Source organism: Sciurus carolinensis, chromosome 9, assembly GCF_902686445.1.
Source record: "Sciurus carolinensis chromosome 9, mSciCar1.2, whole genome shotgun sequence".
NCBI lineage: Eukaryota > Metazoa > Chordata > Mammalia > Rodentia > Sciuridae > Sciurus > Sciurus carolinensis.
In genome coordinates this window covers 62,027,241-62,051,114 of record NC_062221.1, presented here as the reverse complement: position 1 = coordinate 62,051,114, position 23,874 = coordinate 62,027,241, and the positions used below count along the sequence as shown (strand labels likewise).

The window sequence follows — 23,874 nt, the reverse complement described above, 5'->3', positions numbered from 1 at the left end:
TACCACTGAGCTACAGTCCAGCCCAAAATATGATGTCTTAACAGAACCACATTAGAGAGCTAGAAAGCCTTTGTTCAGATGTAGTTTTACCTGAGTTACCTCCCTGAATCGGTTTTTTCTTCTAAAGTTAAAGTAGTCATTATTCTGTCCTAAACTCTCCCTAATGTTTATGGTTGAGAATCAAATACAATTGATGAGATCAGCACCTTGAAAATTAAATGGTGCCCAAATATAAACTATTATCTTTATAGCATTGAGCTGCTGCATATATACTCAAAAATATTATGGATGAAATATATCAGGTTTTACATAAGTCTCATGATAACCTAATTAACAGTCAGAAGTAGCAGTCATTAATGACAACTCTTGTTTATAGATGGCACATCTCCATTATGAAACACTTTCAGAAGCATGATAATGCATTTGGTTCTTCTATAAACTCAGTACAATAAGAGTAAGTAAACTCTGCCCATTTCACTGATAAGAAAACTGTGTCAGGAAGGTTAAATGGATGGCTCAAAGTCACATCACTCTGAGTGGTTGGTCTAGGAACTATGTTACAAAGTTCTGCAAATCTCTCACAATCTTAAAATCTGTGTTGCTGCTCCAGTCTTTATAGGTCATGTACTTCTTGCCCATTTGAAACGTCTAAATCTTTGCATTTAGAAGAATAGGCGCTCAGTTGTTTACCCTTATTTTATTTACATTTCATTTCTCCCTAATATGAACCAGATCTTCCAGTCTGCAAATCATTTACTGCACAGATACATAACTCTGCAAAACCACTGCTCCACTAAACTGTCTTTCTGTTCTTTGCTCCCTCAACTTGCGCCCCTTCTCTAAGTGTCAACTCAGGTCCTAGTCTGCGTGAAGCATTTCCTGAGTACTTGAGGCCATGCAGATCTTCCATTTCCCTGAACTTCTGTAAAATAGAAATATATATAGAATGCATATATTACATTTAATTATAGAAGTAAATTATACACTGTATCAGGTTATTCCATATGTCTTAGCTTTTTCTCCCCAACTAGATTTGAAGGTCTTATATTTCTTAAGCAATTTCAGTAGCACAAAGACAATGGTAAGAACACAGGAATAACTACTTCAGATCTAAATTAAGTCAACAATTAATCTTTAAGCAACTACTAAGATGTATTCTGCACTTGTACTGCAAATGAGGAAACAAGTCCAAAGAGGCAAAAAGCCTAATTCAAAATGAACAGCTAGAAATTGAATCCTGATACACTAAATGTGTGGTCTAAAGTTTGATCCTCTAAAACTTTCAAATGAACATTTGACTGAAATGCAAATACAGGGTTGTTGTGTGCTTGTGTGTCTGTGTGTTTGTGAGTATGTGACTTACTATCCCAAGTTCAGGGAACCCAGAATAAAAGAAGCACTCCTGGTTAATGGTAGCTCTTATGTTAATTTATGTGCATCTTATATTCAAAACTGAAAAAAACAAAACTGATGGGAATTTTATCAATAGAAAAGACAGATAAGAACTTCTAACTGAGTCAGAATATTAAAGTGAACTGCAGAGATATTTTCTTATGCATGCAGTCCTGAGATATTTAATTCATATCTGTAATACCACCTACAGAGCTTAACTATATGATTGCTTTTCTCCTATATGGAATGCAAATCATTTCAGAGTAGGGGTAGTGCTTTCTGCTTATGCTCATTTTGTAATCTCAAAAGTAACTGAAATAGTGCCATCAATATGTAATTCATAGCAATACCTTGTTAGAAGAAACATAGATTATCTGCTTTATATTTTTCTGGGAAATTTTTCTCTGGGTGTACATATGGAGAGCTGAATGTTTTTTTGAGTGATGGGCAACTAAAATATTTAGAGACTACAAGGATATTTCCGGTTCACTTTAGGATGTGATCATTTTGAGGAGCAGGGATCCTAGTTGTTCAGATCCAAATGGGGTCCTTAAAGATCTTCTGATCTGACCCCTTTATTTCAGATGAGTTATAAAATTTACCTGAAATTACTTGAGCAGTTAATGGTGGTGCAGAGACTAGAGGAGTATAAGCCAGTTCTTCTTAGAATTTCTGTCTCACGTGTGTCTCTGTCACTATCTCTCTCTTTCTCTTTTTCCCTACCAATTTTATTTATTAAATCTTTAGTTTTCAAAAGTCATTGTGAGAAGAAAGACACTCTATTCAAAAGGTCACTGACTCTTCTCTGTCTTCTTTTTGCCTCTCTAGCCCTCTTCAATCTAATTCCTGTGGGCCTGCGTGTGGTGGCCATCCAAGGGGTGAAAGCCAGCCTCTATGTGGCCATGAATGGCGAAGGCTATCTTTACAGCTCAGTAAGTACCTTGGAGAGAGAGAGAGAGAGAGAGAGAGAGAGAGAGAGAGAGAGAGAGAGAGAGAGAGAATGAGAGAGAGAGATAGAGACAGTCAGACAGACAACTGACATTGAGAGGTAATGAATAAGCCATTATTTTAGGGAAGCAATTTGAAAGTTTAAGTCATTTTATATTTTTGAATCCAGTTTTTCAGGGTTATTATGAAGATTTTATAATTTAGACTGCTAAAGATCATGTTCTATGCCATGAGAAAGAGCCAGGTACTCTCTTTGTGTTATAAGTCCTTTATGTCTAGCTTCCAAGTCTAGAGGGTACCCTAATCTTTAGAATTTTACCTGCTTAATTCAAGGAGAAGTTGTTTTTTCTTTTTCTGTTACCCCTCTCTCCAGCACAAAAGATGACTTAGGAAAGAAAAAAAAAAAGCTTCAGTCTTCCTGGGTGTTGTCTTTGTCCTGTTGTGGAGAATTTTCAGAATTCGTTAAATTTTTGTTTATATTTAAGTCTGAGTGGCACCTAATATGTCATATTCTCCAAACAACTGTTTAATTCAAAAGCAGTGTGACTTTATGGAATGAGCTCTGGATTAGGGGCAGGGATGTTTTGGTAGTGTTTGCGTTTCAGGCACTATCTAGATAGTTCTTTGGACAAATCACTTCCCCTTTTTGGATTTATTTCTGGACTTTTAAAATGAGGGTGCTGGTCACCATCTTGGCTAATGCCCTTTTGAATCTAAAACTCACAAAATTACACAGTAGCAGCATCTACAAAATGAACATTGACATATCTTAAAGTTCTTAATGTTATTCTGATGCTTGTCTCACTCTCAAAATAATCAATTATGCATTGAGAGAATATGACGACTTTACTGAATGTTGTACATACGTAAATTCTGCTTTCTCCTATGAGAGTTGTCTGTTCATGAAAAAAATTCCTTGAAAATCATGGTTGAATATTTCTACCTTTACATTCTATGATCTCAGTAAATTATATAAAGTAATTTAGGAAGTTCACATATGTGTACTTGATTGTGAACTAGTCATTGAACAGTCTTATTAGGCTCTTTACTATTCAGTTATTCAGTACATTAACTTGTTTATTAGTAATATCTGTCATTCATATTAGAATTAAAATCACTATTATTTAAATATTATCAACAAAAATAAGTGACAAATATATGATGTGATGTTCTGCCAACTACCCTGAATTGATCATTACATGTTGTATACATGTATTACAATGCCACACTGTACTCCGTAAATATGTCAAATTGCCACATGTCAATTAAAAATCAAAATGTGTTTAAAACAAGAATGAAAATTACTATTTTACTCCTGAGCATACTCAGATCTGAATACACATTTATATACTAAATGAGCACTTACGTATTTTTCAGCAGTTACTGCTCAGAATAATATCTAAAGATAAAAACATTTTCAGTAAAATAACAAGCACTCATTTTTAGTGTGTCATAGTTTGAATAGTTCTTCAGATCTCGTTATTGTGAATTCATTTGAAACCTAAGAATCAAAATAAGGAAAAGAAGTACAACAGATTGTTTTGAATAATTATAAACTATTAAAAAAAAGATTTCGATTGCTATAAAAGCTAAAACAGAGATAGTACTAGGATAGTATTAATTGAAGGATTCAATCAGTCATCAAATAAGCAGCTGAAGGTTACATATATTATAATAAATATAAAGGTTACATATATTTATATATATTTATTGTTACATATGTTATATTTAAAATGTCATAGTCAAACAATAATTACACAAATACTGTAGACTTCAGATATTTGGGCTAGAGTTAATTTCCAAATATCAAGGAAAGAAAAATGCAGGACATCTGATGACTGTATTGTAGGCAAGAGACTGTGTCTTTGTGTGTGTGTGTGTGTGTGTGTGTGTGTGTATGTCTGCATGTGTGTGTTTGCACACATATGCACAGAATGGTGGGGCAGGAAGGGAGTGGTTTCATACTCTTCAGCTTTTTTCTAGCCCTTTTCTGTACATCTGCAGTTAAGATACAGAGACCTGTAGCCTATAGATGAGAGAAGTTTTTAAAACTCCTCTTGAGAAATAGACTGTGGGAGTATCTTTGTAATGGGGTAAACACCTTGGTAAAGTTAATAATCACTTGTTGAGTTACAGGCTTCAGGTACCTAAATTTTCAAGGTCTCCTCTGTACTTAAGCTAGCTTCATAACCAAGAATCATGATGGTTCCCCTGGTTTATGGTTCTCTGATGATACTAGGAATAAATTTTAAGTATAGCATCACTGACATTGATCATCAAGGTCTCTGCTTTAAAAACTGATTGTCTTTAAAAACTGAGTTTATGGAAGCAGAAAGCAGAGAGAGAAAGAGAGAGAGAGAGAGAGAGAGAGAGAGAGAGAGGGAGAGAGAGAGAGAAGGGGCACATGTGCCAGGGACAGATGCAGTCAAAGATCATGCCCCCAGTGGTCTACCTCTTCCAGGTAAATGCCCCCTGAAATCAGCAGCCAGAAATCCATTTAGCTATCAATGGATTAATCCAGCAAATGAATTAATCCACAAATGAGGTAAGAAACCTAATCATTGCCTAAAAGCTCCAACTCTGAAATTTGTTGCATTTGGGATCATGCTTTAAATCAAGAACTTTGTGGGGAACATTTCAGATCCAAAACCGTAACACCCTCTTTCACCAAAACACCAGAGGAGAGTGGTAGAGATGAAGTGATTGATTGGTAGCTAGGTCTAGAGTTTTAAAATCCATTTTGAAAATTTGTATTTTAATAGGTGAGGGTAATCCATATATATTTGATGAGATTGCTGAAATATCTTGATTTGTTCTTACCATTGTAGTTGTATTTTTTAATCAATTTGACTTGTGCTTCTCTTTTTTCTATTTTCTGCTGCATTTTTGAAGTTTCCTTTTTTCAAGTTTCTTACTATGATGACAGATTTATTAATGCTTTTAATTCTATCAATATGTGCCTCATGTCTTTTGAAGTATTTCATCCAGCATTTACATATTTATAACTATCATATCTTCTTAATGAGTTGATCCTCTGTCATTTTGAATGTCACTATTTGTGTCTGGTATTACTTTGCTTTTTTTCCCTAATATCCCAAATTTAAAAAATTCTTTGGCTGGGTTATAAAATTAGGCTTCATTTCTATTTCTTGAGTGGTTACCTTTATTTTTTAAACATACATGCATAATTACATAGTTTACTAAATAACTTTTGTGTTTCTGTCTTCCAAATAACTCATGGGCCCTCGGATATTTTATTGACTATTAAACACCACCACTCTTCTTGCTACTTTGATGAGTGGCTCTTTAAAATAAATAAGTTATTTTAAAGTTAGTCGTTAAATTGTACCAACTTTTACAATAATTTCTATGTGTTTAATTTTTACTTGTGTGTATATCTGTTTTGGTCTTCTGAGTTTACCTTCCCTTTAAACTGTTTTCTTTACTGTTCTGTGTGAGGGTCTGTGGGTAGTTAATTCACTTCATCTTGATTTCTATGCAGATGCCTTCCTTTCTCTTTCACACTTGGTTTGCAGTTCAGATCTAATATGATTTTTAGTAGACCCAGGTTTTCTCCAGCATTCAGAAAACAAAATCCCATTGGCTTCTGGCATCTATTGTTGATGATGGAAAGCTTTGTCAGTTTAATACTCTTTTTTTTGTAGGTAACCTTAATAGAAACTTTTAAAAAATGTTTGTCTTTCTACTGCTCTGCAAATTCACAATAGTGTCTAGTTGTGAATCTATTTTTTTCTGTTAGGAATTGGAATGCAGTAATGATCCAAAGAATCATACTTCTCCAATTCTACAGCATTTTATCTCTTATCCCATGTACACATTTTATTTCTCTATCATGCTTTCCAGTCTCTTGTACTGATAATACTTAACGATTTAAGTTAGAAACTTTCAAATTTATCCAGACTAGAATTTCTGCCATCTGTTTTGTGATTTCAGTCACAGCGTTTTTCATTTTCGGATGTTGAATGGTTTCTTTTTAATATCTTCCTGTACTTGATTTATTTCTTCCTGTTTTTGTTATCTGGCTTCTTTTATTTTTTCTTTTCACAGGAAGTCATTAATTCATCTATCTCTGAGCTTTTCTCACATACTTTGTCAGACTTTTCCATAAAGTTAATTTCTTTTGTAATGAATTCATATTTCAGTCATTGATTTTTGTTGACTGCCATTTTAGAATTAGATTTAGATTAGATTAGAATTTAGAATTTATTCTGTGTGTGTTTGGGATTTGGGTCTCCAGTCACATTTTTTCTCCCTCTCCCCTTTTTGCTTTTTTCTCTGAGGTCTGCTCTGACTTTTTGGTTGCTTCTACCCAGCTTCCAGTAGATCTAGTTTAGAATAAGATTTTAAGGCTCCGACCCTGGGGTGACATTGGGATGAGAGCAGGGTCCCCAGCTAGGATGTGGCTTGCTCCGGTTACTTTTTTGTGATGCTTTGTCCATGACTGTGTCTTGCTTTAAGGTGAAAGCATCTTTTTTTTTTTTTTCCCCCAACCTTCTTAGAGTTGGAGCTCTATGACTCTATCCAACCCCTGATTTTAGCAGCTATTGTCCCCCATGTTGCATGAAGGGTTTTTCTTTCTGTTGACTGGAGAAACTTGGCTACACCACTTCCTTCAGGGCCTGAAGCACTGTAGGCCTACAACTGCAATCTACTGGTGTGTTCTCCTTCTGTGCCATAGGGATGCTTACCTTGCCTGGCAGTACGTTTAGGCCTTACACTTCTGTATTTTACTTATCCTTGCTATATGGACAGAGTGCCTTCATGACGGTTTCAACTCCAGTGCTTTTCTCTCTCTTTCTTCCTCTTTAATTGTGGTAAAATGTACATAAACTAAAATTTACCATCTTAACATTTTGTAGTGTACCTTGAGGTAGTGTTAACCATGTGCATATTGTTGTTCAACAAATCTCTAGAACTCCTTTTATGTTACAAAACTGCAAGTCTATTAACATCAAGTCCCCTTTCCCCCGACCTCCGCTCCCAGCAGCCACTCTCCTACCTCTCGTTTAACCACTTCAACTACTTCACACGAGTGGAATTATGCAGAATTTTTCTTTTCTTCTCTTTTCTTTTTTTTACTCTCTTTCTTCCTTCCTTTTTTCCTTCCTTCCTTTAACCCTAACCGCCTAACCTTAACTCTTTCTTTCTTCTGACTTATTCTACTTAGTATAATGTTCTCAACATTCATCCATGTAACATATGACAGAATTTCCTTCTTTTTTGGCCTTAATAAGATTCTGTGATATGTCTGTACCACGTTTTGTTTATTCATTCATTTGTTGATAAATATTTATGTTACTGTTCCTTCTTGCTTATGTGATTAATTTATATGAAAATAGAAATACAAATATCCCTTCAAAATCTTGCTTTTGGATATGTACTCAGAAGTGGGGTTACTGGATCATATAATTCTATTTTTAATTTTTTGAGGAAACTCCATTCTGTCTTCCATAATGGAAATACTGTTTTATATTCTCATCAACAGTGCACAAAGATTTAGATTTCTCTAAATCTAAATTCCTGCCATATTTTCTGTTTTATTTTTGTTTTTGATGGTATCTATAAGGTACAAGATGATATCTCATTAGGCTTTTGATTCTCATTTCCCTAATAGTGATGTTAAACATATTTTCATATACATGTTAGAATGTTGTTTGTATGTATTCTTTGAATATGTATCTATTCAAAATTCTTTGACCTATTTTTTTAATTGACTTTTTGTTATTGTTGAGTTGTGGAAGTTGTTTATATATTCTGAATATTAACATCTTGTCAGGTAAATGGTTTGAAAATATTCTTATTATCTTTTAATTTCCTTGGTTATTTCATTTGCTATCCATAATTTTATAGTTTGATGAAGTCCCATTTATTTTCTGTTCATTTGTTTGTTTTAAGACAAAACAAAGAGCCTTTGCTTTAAGAGCCTTTGCTTCTGGCGTCATATCCAAGAAATTATCATCTCCAAATCCAGTGTCATAAAGATTTTCTCCTATGTTTTCTTCTATAAGTTTCAGGACTTGTGTTTAGGTCTTTGATCTTGAAGTTAACTTTTGCAGATGATATACTGGAAAGGTCCACTTTCATTTCTTTGTATGCACATATCTAATTTTCCCAGTACCACGGGTTGAGAAGCTCCCCTTTCTCTGTTGTGTCGTCCCAGCACCATTACTGAAGATAATTTGATAATAATCTTGGAAGTTTTTTGGGGGGTTCTCTTTGGTACGTATGTCTATCTTTGTACTTTTATTGTAGCTTTTTAATATGTATGAGGCCTCCTGCTTTATTATTTATTTACTTATTCTTTTTTTTTTCCCTCAAGATCATTCTGGCTATTTGGGGTACTGTATGATTTCATATGAATTGTAAGATGGGCTTTCTACTTCTTAAAAAAAAAAAAAAAAAAAAGGTCACTGAGCTTTTGCTAGGAATTACATTGAATGTGGAGATTGTTTGGGGTCATATGAACATTTTAACAATGTTACATAGTCCAATTCATGAATGTGGGATGATTCCCATTTATTTGTGTCTTCTGCCATTTCTTTCAGCAAAAATGTTTTCAATGTATAAGATTTTCAACTTCTCAAATTTAAACTCACTGTGCAGTTTGAAATGAAGCCCCAAACAATTTTTAATGGCATATAAATAATAGTTTTTAAAGCACAGTACATAAAAGTTTTCTAAGACCTTACTTTTCCCCCAAGAAAGAAACTTAAGAGTATTAGAAACTTCTGTTTCTGAAATGTCTTTGTTAGGAAATACCACTGTGCCTCCCAGTTTGTTGAACCAGCTCTTTCTACAAATTTTACTTCATACAGGCAATGCAGTTCTGACCTGAAATTTCACATTTCCTAATCTTTAATTTTCTTTGACTTTTATAAGTGTTTGAAAAAGCTTGTAAGTTCACTTAAATTTCCTCAAATGATTACATTTAGGTGGGGGTTGAAGGAGAGGAGGCATATTTTCACCATATACAGAGAAGGTGAAGCCTGAACTCTTCTCTTTTTATATTTCTCTATAAACTTACTCACATTAATATCTTCTAATATTTAAGTAGTTTGAACTGAACTTTATATACATAAATTAATTGTGATAGACATCCTTTTATATAAAATTATAAAACTACATAGTTTTCAAATTGTGGTTAGAATATTTGTGATATATTTAGATATGAATAATTGTAATAAAATATATAAAGGATAAAATAATGTTGCTATCATGTCATTGCTGATAGTTAAATTTGCCTTTTTCTGTTTTTGTATCTGTGCAATTACTAATCTTTCTTTCTTATAGCTCAGTTCAAATGTCACATGATATGACACCTCATTCCATCACACATTCTTACTGAGAACCAGATGCTCCTCTGCATTAACATCTCAGCACTTGGCTTCCATTTTGCTGGTGGGCAAGGATTATATATATGTCTTTGCTACCCGGGCCAAATGTTTTCCCCAACTACAGCTTTGGTCATATTTTCTGGTAAAGGGTGTTTGTCAAAAAGACATGTTGAATTTTAAATCATTATCTATTCCAAATATAAACAATAAATTCCATATGATAGTTGGACAATCAACTATGATTACATTGAACAGAGTTTTAATGGTGGTCTTACAAACCACTGTACACATGCTGGTTTGTCCTCAAAGTTGATCTCAGGAAACCTAAAATTCATTCAACATAAAATGATTATCTCTACCACATGCCAGGTACTATGCTGTACACTGAACATACAAAGATGGGTAAAATAAAGATATTTATCTTGAAATTTATACTTAATTATCATCATTAGCTTTTGTAAGGAGTTTGACCAAAACAATATTGGAGGGCATAGTCCCCAACACTAGCCTCACTTCTGACACCAACTGCAAATTTGGGGTGGGGTGCTGTTCACAAAGCCACCCTTTTATTTGACAATTTGCTAGAAAAAAATCACAGAACCCACTGAAAGTTATTGTTATTTAACTCCTGGTTTTGATTTATTATAGGAAAAGGATACAGTTTAAAATAAGAAGTATGTTTGGCAGAGTCCATCAGAAGGATCAAATACAGAATTTCCTTTTCCTCTTCTAGAGTCAGGTTGCATTACTCTTCTGGTATCAATGAGTTAAAATACACATGAAATATTGCTGAAGAGGAAGCTCACCTGAGTCTCTGTGTTTAGAGATTTACTTGGGGCTCCAAAAAGTGAACAAGATGGATTGGTTTCCCAAATAACTGAACTCAAGCTGCTGGTGAATGGATACTGAATGACCCAAAACCCCCACCTTAAATCACTTTGTTATTCTCTGGCTAATGGAAGACCCTCAGTAAATAAAGAGCACCTCCCAGAAGCCAAGGGCAAAGGCTAAATCCCTTTGGAGACAAGATTATTTATGTATACACGCAACCAATCATCCAACTGAAATGAATCTTATAATCTTTTAATATGTTTCTCTCATTCTGCCTCTAGTCCCACTCTCTCACACTCTAGCTGCCATCCCTTTTCTTACCCTAGCTTGGAAGAAGGAAATGATGAGAGAAAAGACAGTCATGAGAGTAATATCTGCCATATCTGGCACATCAGTATTTAAGAAGCAAAAACATAACTCAATGCTTTGGACAACTGGGGAGCTTTGACATTTGCATTTGGGGAAATGACACTTAAAAATAATGTAACTTTAATAATTTGCATTTTTAATGAGTAGTTTGATGCACTTAACACACTATCACTGGCATTTACGTGATTGATAATGATTAGAATGTTTGCAAAGGTCTATTTTTTATTTTTTATTTATTTATTTTTTTGTGGTGCTGGGGATTGAACTCAGGGCCTTGTGCTTGTGAGGCGAGCACTCTACCAACTGAGCTATCTCCCCAGCCCAAGGTCTATTTTTTATTACAGCCATTGTTTACTTTATAAATGTTAAACAGTTATCTCCCAAATAGGAATTAGGTAGTTGATTAACTAATGAGAGTTTTTATGTAGCTGAGAGATAAATGAACATTCTTCTTTGCGGGGGAGGGCAATACCAGAAATTGAACTCAGGGGCACCTTACCACTGAGCCACATCCCTAGTCCTGTTTTGTATTTTTATTTAGAGACAGGGTCTTATCTGTTGCTTACCACCTTGCTTTTGCAGAGGCTGCCTTTGAACTCCTGATCCTCCTGCCTCAGCCTCCTGAGTCGCTGGGATTATAGGTGTGCACCACTGTGCACTGTGCTTAACTTAAAAATAGATTCTTAATACTGCATGAACTGATAGCAATTGTGCAAATCTTTATCAGTGATAAATTCACTCCTTTAAGTCAACATATCTTCTAATGAGTAATAATGTAAATTGTTATGAGAGTAGCTATAACAATGGCAGTCATAGCAGCGATATTGATGGCTGTACTTAAGTAATATACTTTATTTTTCATTATTTGAAAAGTGCTTTTAGATTTGTATTTAAATTTCACAGAACTCTTGTGAAATGAACTATTAGATACTGGTGAAAAAGTGAGGGTTAGAGAGATTATTGACCTAAATAAGTTCATCCTGGTGAGGAACAGGATCAGAACTTAAATTTAGGTCTTAACTTTAAAAATCATGAGCTTTTCAGAATACCATACTATCTTTGACCAAATGTATAATGAAATCTTCCCATTGTTGAGTGTTTTTTCATTTCCCCCACCCTTTCATATAAACTATCTCATGTGAGCATTGCAACAACTCTGATCTTATTGTTGAGCAACTAAAGGTACATCTCAGCAATGAATATTTAAGTGACTAAATGATTCACTCAATAGAGATGAAGAATGTTAAGTTAAAGAAACTTCTAGTTTAATGTTCATTTCTTTAATCAACACTGCTTCTCTTATTTTCTCTTGCAATTAAGTATGTGCCACTCTATAATTTTATAATTAATAATACCAAAAGCATAATTTCTGGGAAACCAGGGGAGCCTATCATCTTGTTTGTGATGGTTTTATTTGAAGATATCAACAAAATGGCATCAACTCCAACAAAATCAGAACAGATTAATTAATGCGTGTCCTTTTTGCACATTTAGAATTCCACACCAAAATCTGGTGCTCATTGAGAGCAGACATTATCCAAAATTGTGAGACAATACTGATTTTGTATTGAAAAACTTAGTTAAGATTTATGGAGAAGCATGGAGGTCTCTGAGGGAGGAAGAGAAGAGAGCCGTAAGGAGACCATTTAACCTTTACAAGGAGAAAGTGCTCTTTAGTTTACTCCTCTGATTTATTTTACTTCCCCACTGTTGTGGATGTTCAAATCTCCCTATCATTAAGTGCCCAGTAAACATTTTCACAATTTCTGCAATCAAAATACACTTTCACATTTTGTATATAGAGAAGACATTTATCTTCTTTCTTTCTCTAGAATTATTTTTATGCCTTTTCCATCCTATCAGATACAAACTGTCTGAATTTAGAGATCATATATAATACAGATTAGTTTCTCTCAGAGCACTGAACACGACAACTCCCATGCGAAGTTATTAGTTAAAATCTTGTTGAAGCTGGGCGCTGCAATGCATGCCTGTAATCCTAGTGGCTCAGGAGGCTGAGGCAAGAGAATTGAGAATTCAAAGTCAGCCTCAGCAAAAGTGAGGCCCCAAGCAATTCAGTGATACCTTGTCTCTAAATAAAATACAAAATAGGGCTGGGGATGTCAGTGGTTGTTGAGTGAGTTGATGGGGGCATCATCGGGTCTCATTCTGGCAATAATTCATTGGCTATCTGGTCTTAATGGTCTTTGTCATAATTTACCTGATCATGTCTCTACACACTTTCTTATTCACCTTTGAATAGACTGTGACTGTTCTATTGAAATATGTAAATATTGCTGCTCATGCTTCTTTTGCTTTGGGGTTGATGTAGTACTGTGGTTTAAGAGCTGGTAGCTCCATATTTTCCTTTCTACACTAAATACCCTTATAAAAGTTGGGGGTGGGGGAAAGACTAGCCAAGACATCTGCCTGCAGAGTCACCTGGTCATTATAGTTCATCTCTCAGTGAAAAATCTCTGTTCCGTACTAAAAAGAAATAGTAGATTTTTTTTTCTTTTTAACAAAACAAAAATTATATTTAGAATAGAGGTCCAAAGCAGCTATTCACTCTGGAATTCAAATTTCTTTATCAACTACTCAGAGAAATTTCTAAGATCTGAGACCCTATTCAGAGATCTCTTGGGATATTTGTAGGGAAAGAAAGAGACAAAGAGAGAGATGGGGATGGGGAACACCGTAGCCCTTAATTCCAAATGAATCATGGAGTTTGGAAGTTAATGACATCTGGATAGAGGAAAGTTAATGGCCCAATCACAGAGGCTTGTTCAACAACAATTAGACTATTAAATATTCTACTTAGGTCATTTCCATATGTTTTTGTCTTCCTATTAACTTGTGATTGACTTGAATTTTGTATCATTTCTTTTTCATTTTAGAGTAATTTTTGACCATAGCACCTAGAAAAAATAAATCACTCACTTTGCCTATTTCTTTTTCACCCTATATATATATTATTTAATTTACTGAAACTGGAGTATTCTTTGGACTAAGAAAAAGAAAATATAAAATCCTGCCAGCCTAAGAATCTGGCATTTATTACTTGTAAACATGATATGGATTTTTGGGGGGGCATTGGGGATACATTGCCTTTCCACAGAAAGAATTAACACATCATCGGTTGTTCTTTAAGTAGGTATGAAGTAATAGTTCGCATCCACTGTTATCACATATAGTATTTTGCACTTTGGTAATTCATTTATCTCCTTTCTTCTTTTGATTATAATTGTTTTTATGTTTTATCTATCTCATCACATGCATGCATTTTGCAGCTAGGCACCATATGTGATATAAATTAGTGTCTGTGGTAGCACTGAACATTGAAGTTCCCATATGAAGGTGTCTGTTAAAATCTTGCTGAGTGAGTGGATGGAGGTGGCATGCAGTTCTGATTCTGGAAGTGATTCATTGGCTGTCTGGTGTTAAAAGTCTTTGTAGCGGTTTTCCTGATTGTTACTCTGTGCACTTCCCAATGCAGTCACTGGTTCACACTTGACTTGGGTGTAACATTTCTTATGTTGAGGAGTAGGTAGTTTAGGTTCTATTTGAAGATTTTATAACTTCTGGAAAATGTTAATGCTTTGGCTCCAGGACTAACCTTAATTGTAAAATTAGCATATGTGTTTCTAGAAACATTTTCATTGAAGAATAAAAGCAAGAATCAGTTTCTCGGAGCAACACTAATGATGACCTTGGGTAGAATTATTTGAAAATGATATCAAGTTTTACATTTTTCCTTTCCATCTTGCATTATGCACAATAGAGTAATAGGTAGTTATTTCTAAAGTATTTAGATTGTTCCATTAGTCATCAGTGAATCAGGCAATATTAGATAGTGGGTGTGTACTTATTTTTATATTTTATATTTATTTTACATATTTATTTTTATTATGACATTTTGTTTTTCTATATTTTATTTTTTAATTTAAATTTTTTTTTGTTGGTGGTGAATTATACACAGTAGTGGGTTTTATTTTAAAATGTGAGCTTTAGGAATCAAATAAAATCAAATTGAATCAGCTCTATAACTTATTTCTCAGGATAAAATTGGAAAAAATGTCTTTGCTTTTTAGACTCCATACTGAATCTCATATGTAAAATGGTGATAACAATGGCAATACCTGCTTTGTAGAATTATAGTAAGGATTAAAGAGAAAGAAAAAGCCCAAGAGCAGTGTGTGGCACAGCCAATCAGTGTTCACCATAAGCAGTAATAGTAGTAGCAGTGGATACATTAAAAGAAGATACTCAATGTACCCTTCACCAGTTCCTGACCATCAGTCTCTGAGGTTTATATGGGATTAATCCCATTCTTAGTTGTGGTGGTGATTCCTTGTTCACCTAATCCAATATCTGCAGCTACTGTTACCACGGAAGATTGGTTGCAGAGTATTTATCGTTCATTTAGGGGCAACTAGCTTAAGTTTAAGTCTTGACTTTATCAGAAAGAGTAACTATGCTTCTTTTCCATTGTATTTGGAGCTGAGAGGATATATAGACTATAACCATCTTAACACCACAAGGGCCTTTGAATGATTCCAACATTCAGAGGACAGGGGTCTAGGTCAAAAGATGGAGCAGCTAGGTCTTATTTACTTCCTTTGAATTTGTGTATAGAGCCATACCACACTTGAAGCCAGACCCAAAGTTTCAAGTTACAAATGAGCCAATAATGGCCCTTCTTGTATAACTGAGTTTGGGTTACATTTTTTTTCATCTGATAAATTGATAGGAAGAAGAGCAATTTTCAGAGTAACAAGACTTTCCTAGAAAGCTAAGGTTTTATTTACTCCACATGACCCTTATTCCTGCAGGAGGATTTAATGACCTCCTTCTGGAGAGTTACATGACCTTGCTCTGACTTTCTGGTCCAGCCTGATTTACAAAAGACATTCCCTGTTTTTATTAGTTCTACCTTCCCCCACCAAAGCCAATGTATATATTAGTAGTTTTCATATTTAAAGATTTCTTAGGTTTATAACAAAAATCATGAAAAAGCATGGGTCAGTATTTTTCCTCCCCTCCCCCAACATCAACCAGGTTTTCAACTTCAGGGAACTTTTCTTCTTGGAAACATCTCCTTATGTAACTTACTTGGAGGGAAGTGTACTACATAAAATAAGTCTATCATTTGTGACTTTCATAGACCTCAGGGAGAGGAAAAGATAAGGGAATTAAGAGTGCTAAATGCAGAGGGAAAATTAGTAGATTTTCAGTTTTTAATTTGTGTGTGTGTGTGTGTGGTGTTGGGACTCAGATCCAGGATCTCATGCTTGCTAGTCAAGTGCTCTGACTTTAAGCTACAACCCCAGCCCTTGAAATTTGATTAGAACAGGGATGTGGTGAAGCATAGACACAGAATAGAGTCTTTTGTATAACCAAGTCTGCAGAGAAGTTGACTATTTGAACTGATAGCAGGGTGAGAAAAAGAACATTAAAAACAAACAAAAACCTGTGATAGGTGGCCAAATAAGAATAATGGTAGACAGAGACAGATCAGAAAGTACTATATATGTTAAGCCCGTAGCCTCCTGTATTTATGTAGTATACCTTAAGTGTACTCTGTACATGCACACACCCCAAAAAAGTTAAAAATTAAAATATATTAGTTAAGTTGGGAAAATGGATTAGATATGTAAAACTGTAACTGACATATTGCAGCCAGCTCTGACTAGAAAGAAATAACTTTATTTCGAGGCCACTGAGAATATCAGTGTCCCATTGGGTAACTATATGTCCTGGTTCATCCAGAATAGTTCCAGTTTATGCCTGAGGTCTTGATATAATTATTAATAGTACTTATTTAACCCCTGAAGGGATCATGGGGAAAAAAAAGGGGGTCCTGGATTAGGATGTGAACAATAATTATGCAGTCACTTCAAACATGCCTTACACATTAGCCCACATATAACTCTATGGGTAATTTGAGCTGTCAATATGTGCACAAAAATTCACAGACTAATTTGAAAATTTTTCTGATTTTTCTTCCAGAGACCATATTCTAATGACAGATTTCCTAAGTTCATTTTACTGAATTAAGTAGGAATTCAGTTTGGCTATGAGTAAAAGAGATGCCATAATACTGGTTTAAAGGGATCAGGGTTTTACGTTTTCTGGTATAATGAGAAGTTTAGAGGTAGACATCACTTTATGATGGTTCATTGATTAGCTCAATAGACTCATTTGGGTTTATCTATTTGACTTTCTCTTCATGCAAAAGCTGGCTTCTACATCCCCAGCTAACATGTGAGCGTTCTGGCAGTAGAAGTGGGCACAGAGAAAGAGATGGTGCCTCTCATCAGGAGAGGTAGCACTGTCCCAGAATTTCCAGCTGGTGTCCACTTATAGATATTGGATAGAACGGCATCACATGGCCACCCGTAGGTGGAAAGAGAGCATGGTAAATCCTATTTTTGTTTGTCTATATTTGTTTTTAGTTTTAAGCTACCCACTTTGTTATGCCCATCAAAACCAGAGTTGTCTCAGTAAGTTGGGTTTCTTTGATAAATTTACATAGTTAGCAGGTGCAGGGGGAAAAATAATGGACTTTTATTTCTCACATTTCTGAAGGTTGGGTAAGCCTAGCATGGTTGGGTTCCAGGAGGGGCTCCTTCTGATTTTCATTTGGTCATCTTCTTGCTGTGCCTCTCATGGTAAATAATAGAGACAGGGGAAGAAAATTCTCTGTCTGTTCTTATAAGAGCACTAATATGGTTCATAAGGACTTCACCCTTATGATCCCAAAGACCACACTCCCCAAAAGTTCCACTTGCACATATCATCACACTGGAGATCAAGCTTCAACATATGAATTTTGGGGGAATACAGACATTTAGTTCATAGCAAAGGTTTGTTTAAAAGAAAAGGAGGATGGATGTTGGGTAGGTACCTCTCAACTACAACACCTCCCCAGACCACAAATCTAACTATGCATAGTATAAGACTTTAGGACAAGAAAGAGAGAGACAGAAAACAAGTGAAGAGATGGAAGCATAGATATGTGAATGTAGTCTTTTCATTAGGTTGCATAAGATCTTTTCAATCACTGTAACTATTAGTTGTCAAGTTTATGAGCTTCTACTAGGAAGCTAAATATTGAACTCTAGAGACTATAGGGAAGAAAGATTACCTCTAATTTTATTCAAGTCCAAATAGATTAGAACTCATCTGGGACTTGGGCAGAAGCTTTCTGCTTGTTGAGTTTTCATAGCAGATTGCTCAGTATTTTCTCTGAATTTTCTTTCCTTAGCTAAGGCAAGGATGAATAAGCATTACTACATCAACTTTCATTCTTGTTTTGCTAAATGAGAAAAGGTTCTCTGCAGGGAACTGAGAGGTCATGAGGAAACTGGAAGCCACCATGGAGAAGCACATCACAATGACTGTGCATGGGCACATTTGCCTATACTTGCAATATACTGTTCCCAAAAGTCCAGGATCCACACATTTTCCTGGCTCCTGTTCATCCAATCACTTGCTGCCTATTTATTGAGCATTGGTAATGTGGTATGTGTTTCTTCAGGTGTTGGAAACCAAGTGAAAAACACTCACTTTAGTGGACAGTAAGACAACATGTAAACAAAGATGAACATTTACGATGTAGGATTAGCTCTATGAAAGAGAACAATGTATTTCTCTAATAGAAAATAATAGAAGAAATTAATATAAACAGGATTTCTATGACTGTTTCTTTAAGCAGAGATCTCTTACAGTTGTTCTAATAATGAGGGAGGAGAAAGGCAAGCTTTATGTTTCCAAGCTATAATAAAGATTTAAATTGTTCCATGTCATAAAAGAGTGAAGCATGGTTATAGAAACATGATTTGTTTGGTGTTTTGGCATAAAATTTTAAAACTTCATTAACTGTCATCATGAATTTCTGTCATTTGGATTATCTTTGTATTTTGTCTTTTTTTCATAGAATGCAGGAATAAGATGTATTTTAAAAAATTGCATATTATATAATGAAATGCTTTTTAAAAGTAATATGTTCAAGGTATTTCCAGGAACTTTCTGGTTATTTCAATTGAAAGATCTTTCTTGATATTATCTTAAAACTTTAAAAATATCTCACTGGTAGCACCATGTCTACCCCATTCTCCTCTCCTAAAGTTTCTTTTTTTTTTTATTTTTTGGTACTAGGGACTGATCTCATGGGGCACTTGACCACTGAGCCACATCCCCAGTCCTTTTTGGTATTTTTTATTTGGAGACAGGGTCTTAATGAGTTGCTTAGCACCTCACTTTTGCTGAGGCTGGCTTTGAACTGGCGGTCCTCCTGCCTCAGTCTCCTGAGCCACTTGGATTACAGGTATGCACCACCGTGCCGGGCTCCAAAGTTTCTTATTTTAAAGGCTGATTTTCACACTGTATATGAAATCATATGTAATGGATCATAGACCTAAACATAAGAGCCAAGCCTATAAAACTCTTTGAAGAATGCTTAGAAGTAAGTGTTTGTGATCTTAGAGTGAGAAGTGACTTCCAAAGATATGGTATCAAAAGAAAAAACTATGAAAGAAAAAAATAGATAACTTGGACTTCATCACAAGTAAAATCTTTGGGGCTTCAAAGAACTCAAAGAAGAAGTGAAATATCAATCCACAGAGTGGGAGAAAATTTTGAAAATCCATATATCCAGAATATATAAATACCTGTATATTTACAACTTAATATTTATAATTCAGTAATAAAAAGATAACAAAATTAGGTATGACAGAGATCTAAATAAACATATTTCTAAATATATGTATATATTATTTATATATATAAATAATTGATAGCCACATGAAAAGATGCTCAGCACCATTAGCTATCAAGGAAATGCAAACAAAAATCACATGGAGATACCACCTCACACAGATGTTGATGGCTATATTTTAAAAGGTAATCATGCATGTAGGTGAGAGAGTGAAACATTCATAGGTTGGTAGTAGAAATGTAAAATACTGTAGGCATTTTGGAAAATAGCCTGGCAGTTCCTCAAAAGATTAAACTCAGAGTTATCATATGACCCAGCAATTCCACTATTAGGAATATAACCAGAGAAATGAAAACATATCCATACAAAAACTCCTGAACATGAATGTTCATAGTACCAAATTGTAACACCTGAAAAATAGAAGCAACTCAAATGTTCATCAGCTGAAAAATACATAAATGAAGTATTGTATATTTGTACAAGGGATGTTATTTGTAAAAATGAGTGAAGTGCTAATACATACTATAATATGAATGACCCGTGAAAATATTATGTGAAAGAAGCTAGTCTTTTGCATTTTTAAAATGATATTTTATCACTTGGTTTATGTGAATTGTCCAGAATAGGCAACTCTATCAAGCATGGAAGTGAATTAATGGTTGTAGTCTGATGGGGATGGGAGGAGTGAGAGGGCCTTACTGTTCAAAGGTATGGCTTTACTTTTGGGGTGAATAAAGTGTTCTAAAGTTGATTGGAATGGTGGTTCCACTATTCTATGCACATATTAAATGCCACTGGATTTTATATTTTGAATGGGTGAATTCTATGGTATGTCAATTATATCTCAATAGTGCCGTTATTTATAAAAACATTTTTATTTAAAATAACAATTTAATCATGATTTAACAGAAATTAAGAAGTAAATAAAAATTCTCTTCATGCTTCAATACACATTAATGGAATTGCATTTTTTGTTTATTTAAAGTAATGCAAAAGTGTGAATTTCCTCACAATTGGAGAAGTGAGACAAAATTTTAACACTCTGGTGTGAAGCAAAAACGTGGGAAAAGGAGTAGAAATAGTTATCCATGTTGTCATGGTGAAGCTGTATCTTACAACCATAAACACTAATGATTTTGACCACAAAACACTAATTATGAGAGAAAAGTTTTTCTAATAAAGTTAATATTTCTGAGGGCTGGTATTTAACTTTACCTACTAAGCTTGGCTTTCTAAATTATTATTGTCAGTGTTGTAAAACTGAATACATTATCTGTTAATGAATTGGTACATTTTGATGAGTATTTGTTTAAATCACAAAATATATCTTTGTTTTTTCTCTTTTGCTTAATTTTTAAATATATTATGAAGTATTTTATAATATCTTGTGCCTTAAAATTGCACCTCGGGGATATTTAATGAGAGAAGGAGATAGGATATGTGAATCTATTTAGCAATGCACATTTTAGTGCCTTACAGTCAAACTTATTATTTCTTAATACATATTTGAAAATTTCAAATTATGGTGTAGTTTTAAATATAAACATTTAAATCAAACTTTGGCTGAAGTTTGAAGTCCTTTGGAATATTTATAGAAATACACGTGAAGGCATACTTCCTATAATTAAACATTTATTTTTAGTTTATGCATATTATCACAGGATCACTTGAGATTATCTCTAAACTGAAGTAATTTACAGTTGAGGGCAACATGCGTCTTCCACTACTTTCTATTTTGTTCATTTCATCTTTATCATTAGACATAATAAGCACATCTAAAGTCATAATAAAAGCCTATTTCATGATGTGTGACTATTAATTCAGCTTTTATCTCATGACGTTGTGACAATTATTTTACCATCGCTCTTCTGTGTTCATTACAGACTTCATTATGTCTGTTACTCAAGGCCAAATAGCAAGGTCAATCCACATTACTTTCACTTGGTGTACTGGATGACATTTCATCCTCAAAAAATTTACCATTTAAAATATTCTGTATATAGTTAACCTTGTATAGTTAATTCAGGCCACTTTAAAAAAAAAAAAAGATAGAGAAGAATAAAAGAAATAGCCTAAAACAAATACTGAGAGTACGGAGTTGTAAGGAAGTTGAAAGACTGACTGCAGTTTTGCCTGAAGTGACTGTGATGATTGGTTCCCCCTAGAGCCAGTGGGTCTCTACTTGACAGCTGGAGGTCTGTAGGGGCGCACCATCCCTAAGGCTTCTCGTACTGTGCTCAAGCAGTTGGTGTGCTGTCAAGGACGGTGCTGGAAGTTGTCATACTTGGGTTCTAATTTCCATTACGCTGCTGCTTGGGTTTGGATGATTTACTTAATATCCCTGAGTTCCTCTTTATATATTTTAATTGGATGTACTATCTTCTCTTTATATTTTATTAGAGGGCTTTAGATAAAATAGTAGGTAATACCCTCAGATCAGTAATGAATAGCCAATAAAATATAGGTCTTTCTTCTTACCTCCTATAAAAGAACACTTCACAAGATACAAAATATGTCGGTATGTATGTTTTTACATGTAAAAATTTCTTCATTATCTCTTTTGGTTACCTGGATATGTAATGATGTGTTTACTTCTATTCATCCTCTCTCTTAGTTTCCTTCATTAACTCTGTTCTCTCTTTCCTCCCAAATCTCCACCCTGGCAAACTGTGGAAAGGCACCTTATGTTGTGGCCCCTGCTATTCTGTATTTCACCACCTGAGTAACAAAGCTATTGTTGAATTTTTACCCTCTTATTCTCACCTACCAGTTCCCTGAGAATTCCCCCATACCATTACCCACCAACAATATCTAACACTAGTAATGGTTTTATTCATTACCAGTTTTTAGCTTCCATTGCTCTTCCAACACGTGGGAAAGCTTTGTGCTCGGACCATCAGGTTGAAACCACATCAGGTTGAGTTTTGGGGATTTTCATCTTATTACAAGTGACATGAGTTGTGGTATATGGTTTTATTTTACCCTGTGTAATCTAAATCATAATGCAGCCTTCCTTTACATTAGCTGTCATAGTTTGCTCTTTCTTTTTTCTCTTGCTTTGCTCTCTATGTAATCATTTTTAATAATCTATTGGACTTATTTATGGTTATACTCTGCATTAAAAATGACACGATTTTCATAAAGGGAATTGTGCCTGCATGAAAAATTGAGGCTGTGTCTTTAATTTTCAAAAAGCAATTGATATTTTTATAAAGGAAATAACATTTACATTGTACTTTTTGATTTTCAAAGCATTTTTCAATCCATTTATTTAATTCTTACTCCTGTGAGGTAGACAGAAGTAAAGTAAATGCCAGATCTTGAACTAATTTTCCAATGTCCACTCTAAGACAGTTTCTGTTGTATAAAACTAGGATATTTAAAATTCACATAATTTAATTCCTTAAAATGATGCATCTGCAGTTTTACCCTGGTATTCTTTCAAATGAAGTAAATTGATGTGGGTTTAGCAGTTTTAAAGACCTTATTTGGTTTGAACTTCTTTTAATATTTTAAGTTGTTTCTTTTGCCATTAGATCTTCCAGGGTCACTTACCTGCCAAATATTTGGTTTGAACTTCTTTTAATATTTTAAGTTGTTTCTTTTGCCATTAGATCTTCCAGGGTCACTTACCTGCCAAATCATATCAGTTTTGAGTGCTCCAGTAATATCTCAGGGTTATGTGTGATTGGGACAGCTACAAACCAGTTTCCAGAGTTTTATCTCAAAATTTACTTGTCTGTTCTTTTAATGCCTGATTTTATGCCAGTGTGACACTGTTGGGGTGTGATGTTTTTTTCTTAAATATTTTAATGATCTTTACTAATTAATCATTCAATAGCGATTTAGCATATTGCTGTAATCTAAAATATAAGTGTAGAGCAGAGAGCAGTAAATTATCGGATGCACTTCCAAAGATTTCCTACGTGTGTTTCTTTGTCTTAATCTCAAGATCGTAGTTACAGATGGACTCTATTTTGGTATCATATTCTTTACAAAATAAAGAGACATAGGCAAAGGCCCCACTATCAAAAATGCATCATGTGAAAATTTAAAATGGAGTTGTATAGCCAAAGTCACAGATGAAAAATTGCAGAGGGAAGTAATTGGTCCCACTCCAAACTCTTGTGGGAGACTGATCCAGTAGTCCAAAATGGAAAACGAAGTTTCAGAAAAAAAAACAGTCCCCAAAGAAGCATGATTCATCTTGTGTGGCAGTAAATATAACTCTGTGAGCACTGTTATGTATTTGACCACCTC

General features: G+C 34.4%; 1 protein-coding gene and 1 pseudogene across 3 annotated transcripts in view; one reads left to right on the top strand and one right to left on the bottom strand.

Moving 5' to 3' along the window:
- Nucleotides 1-23,874, top strand: part of Fgf12 (fibroblast growth factor 12) — a 540,917-nt gene that overhangs the window by 363,571 nt on the left and 153,472 nt on the right. For all 3 annotated transcript variants that reach the window (XM_047564227.1, XM_047564228.1, XM_047564226.1), the window contains one exon: nucleotides 2,221-2,324. In XM_047564227.1, the coding sequence (XP_047420183.1) occupies nucleotides 2,221-2,324 (104 nt within the window). The remainder of the gene's footprint in view (nucleotides 1-2,220; nucleotides 2,325-23,874) is intronic.
- LOC124992766 (general transcription factor 3C polypeptide 6-like) overlaps nucleotides 14,336-23,874 on the bottom strand; it is a 34,665-nt pseudogene continuing 25,126 nt past the window's right edge.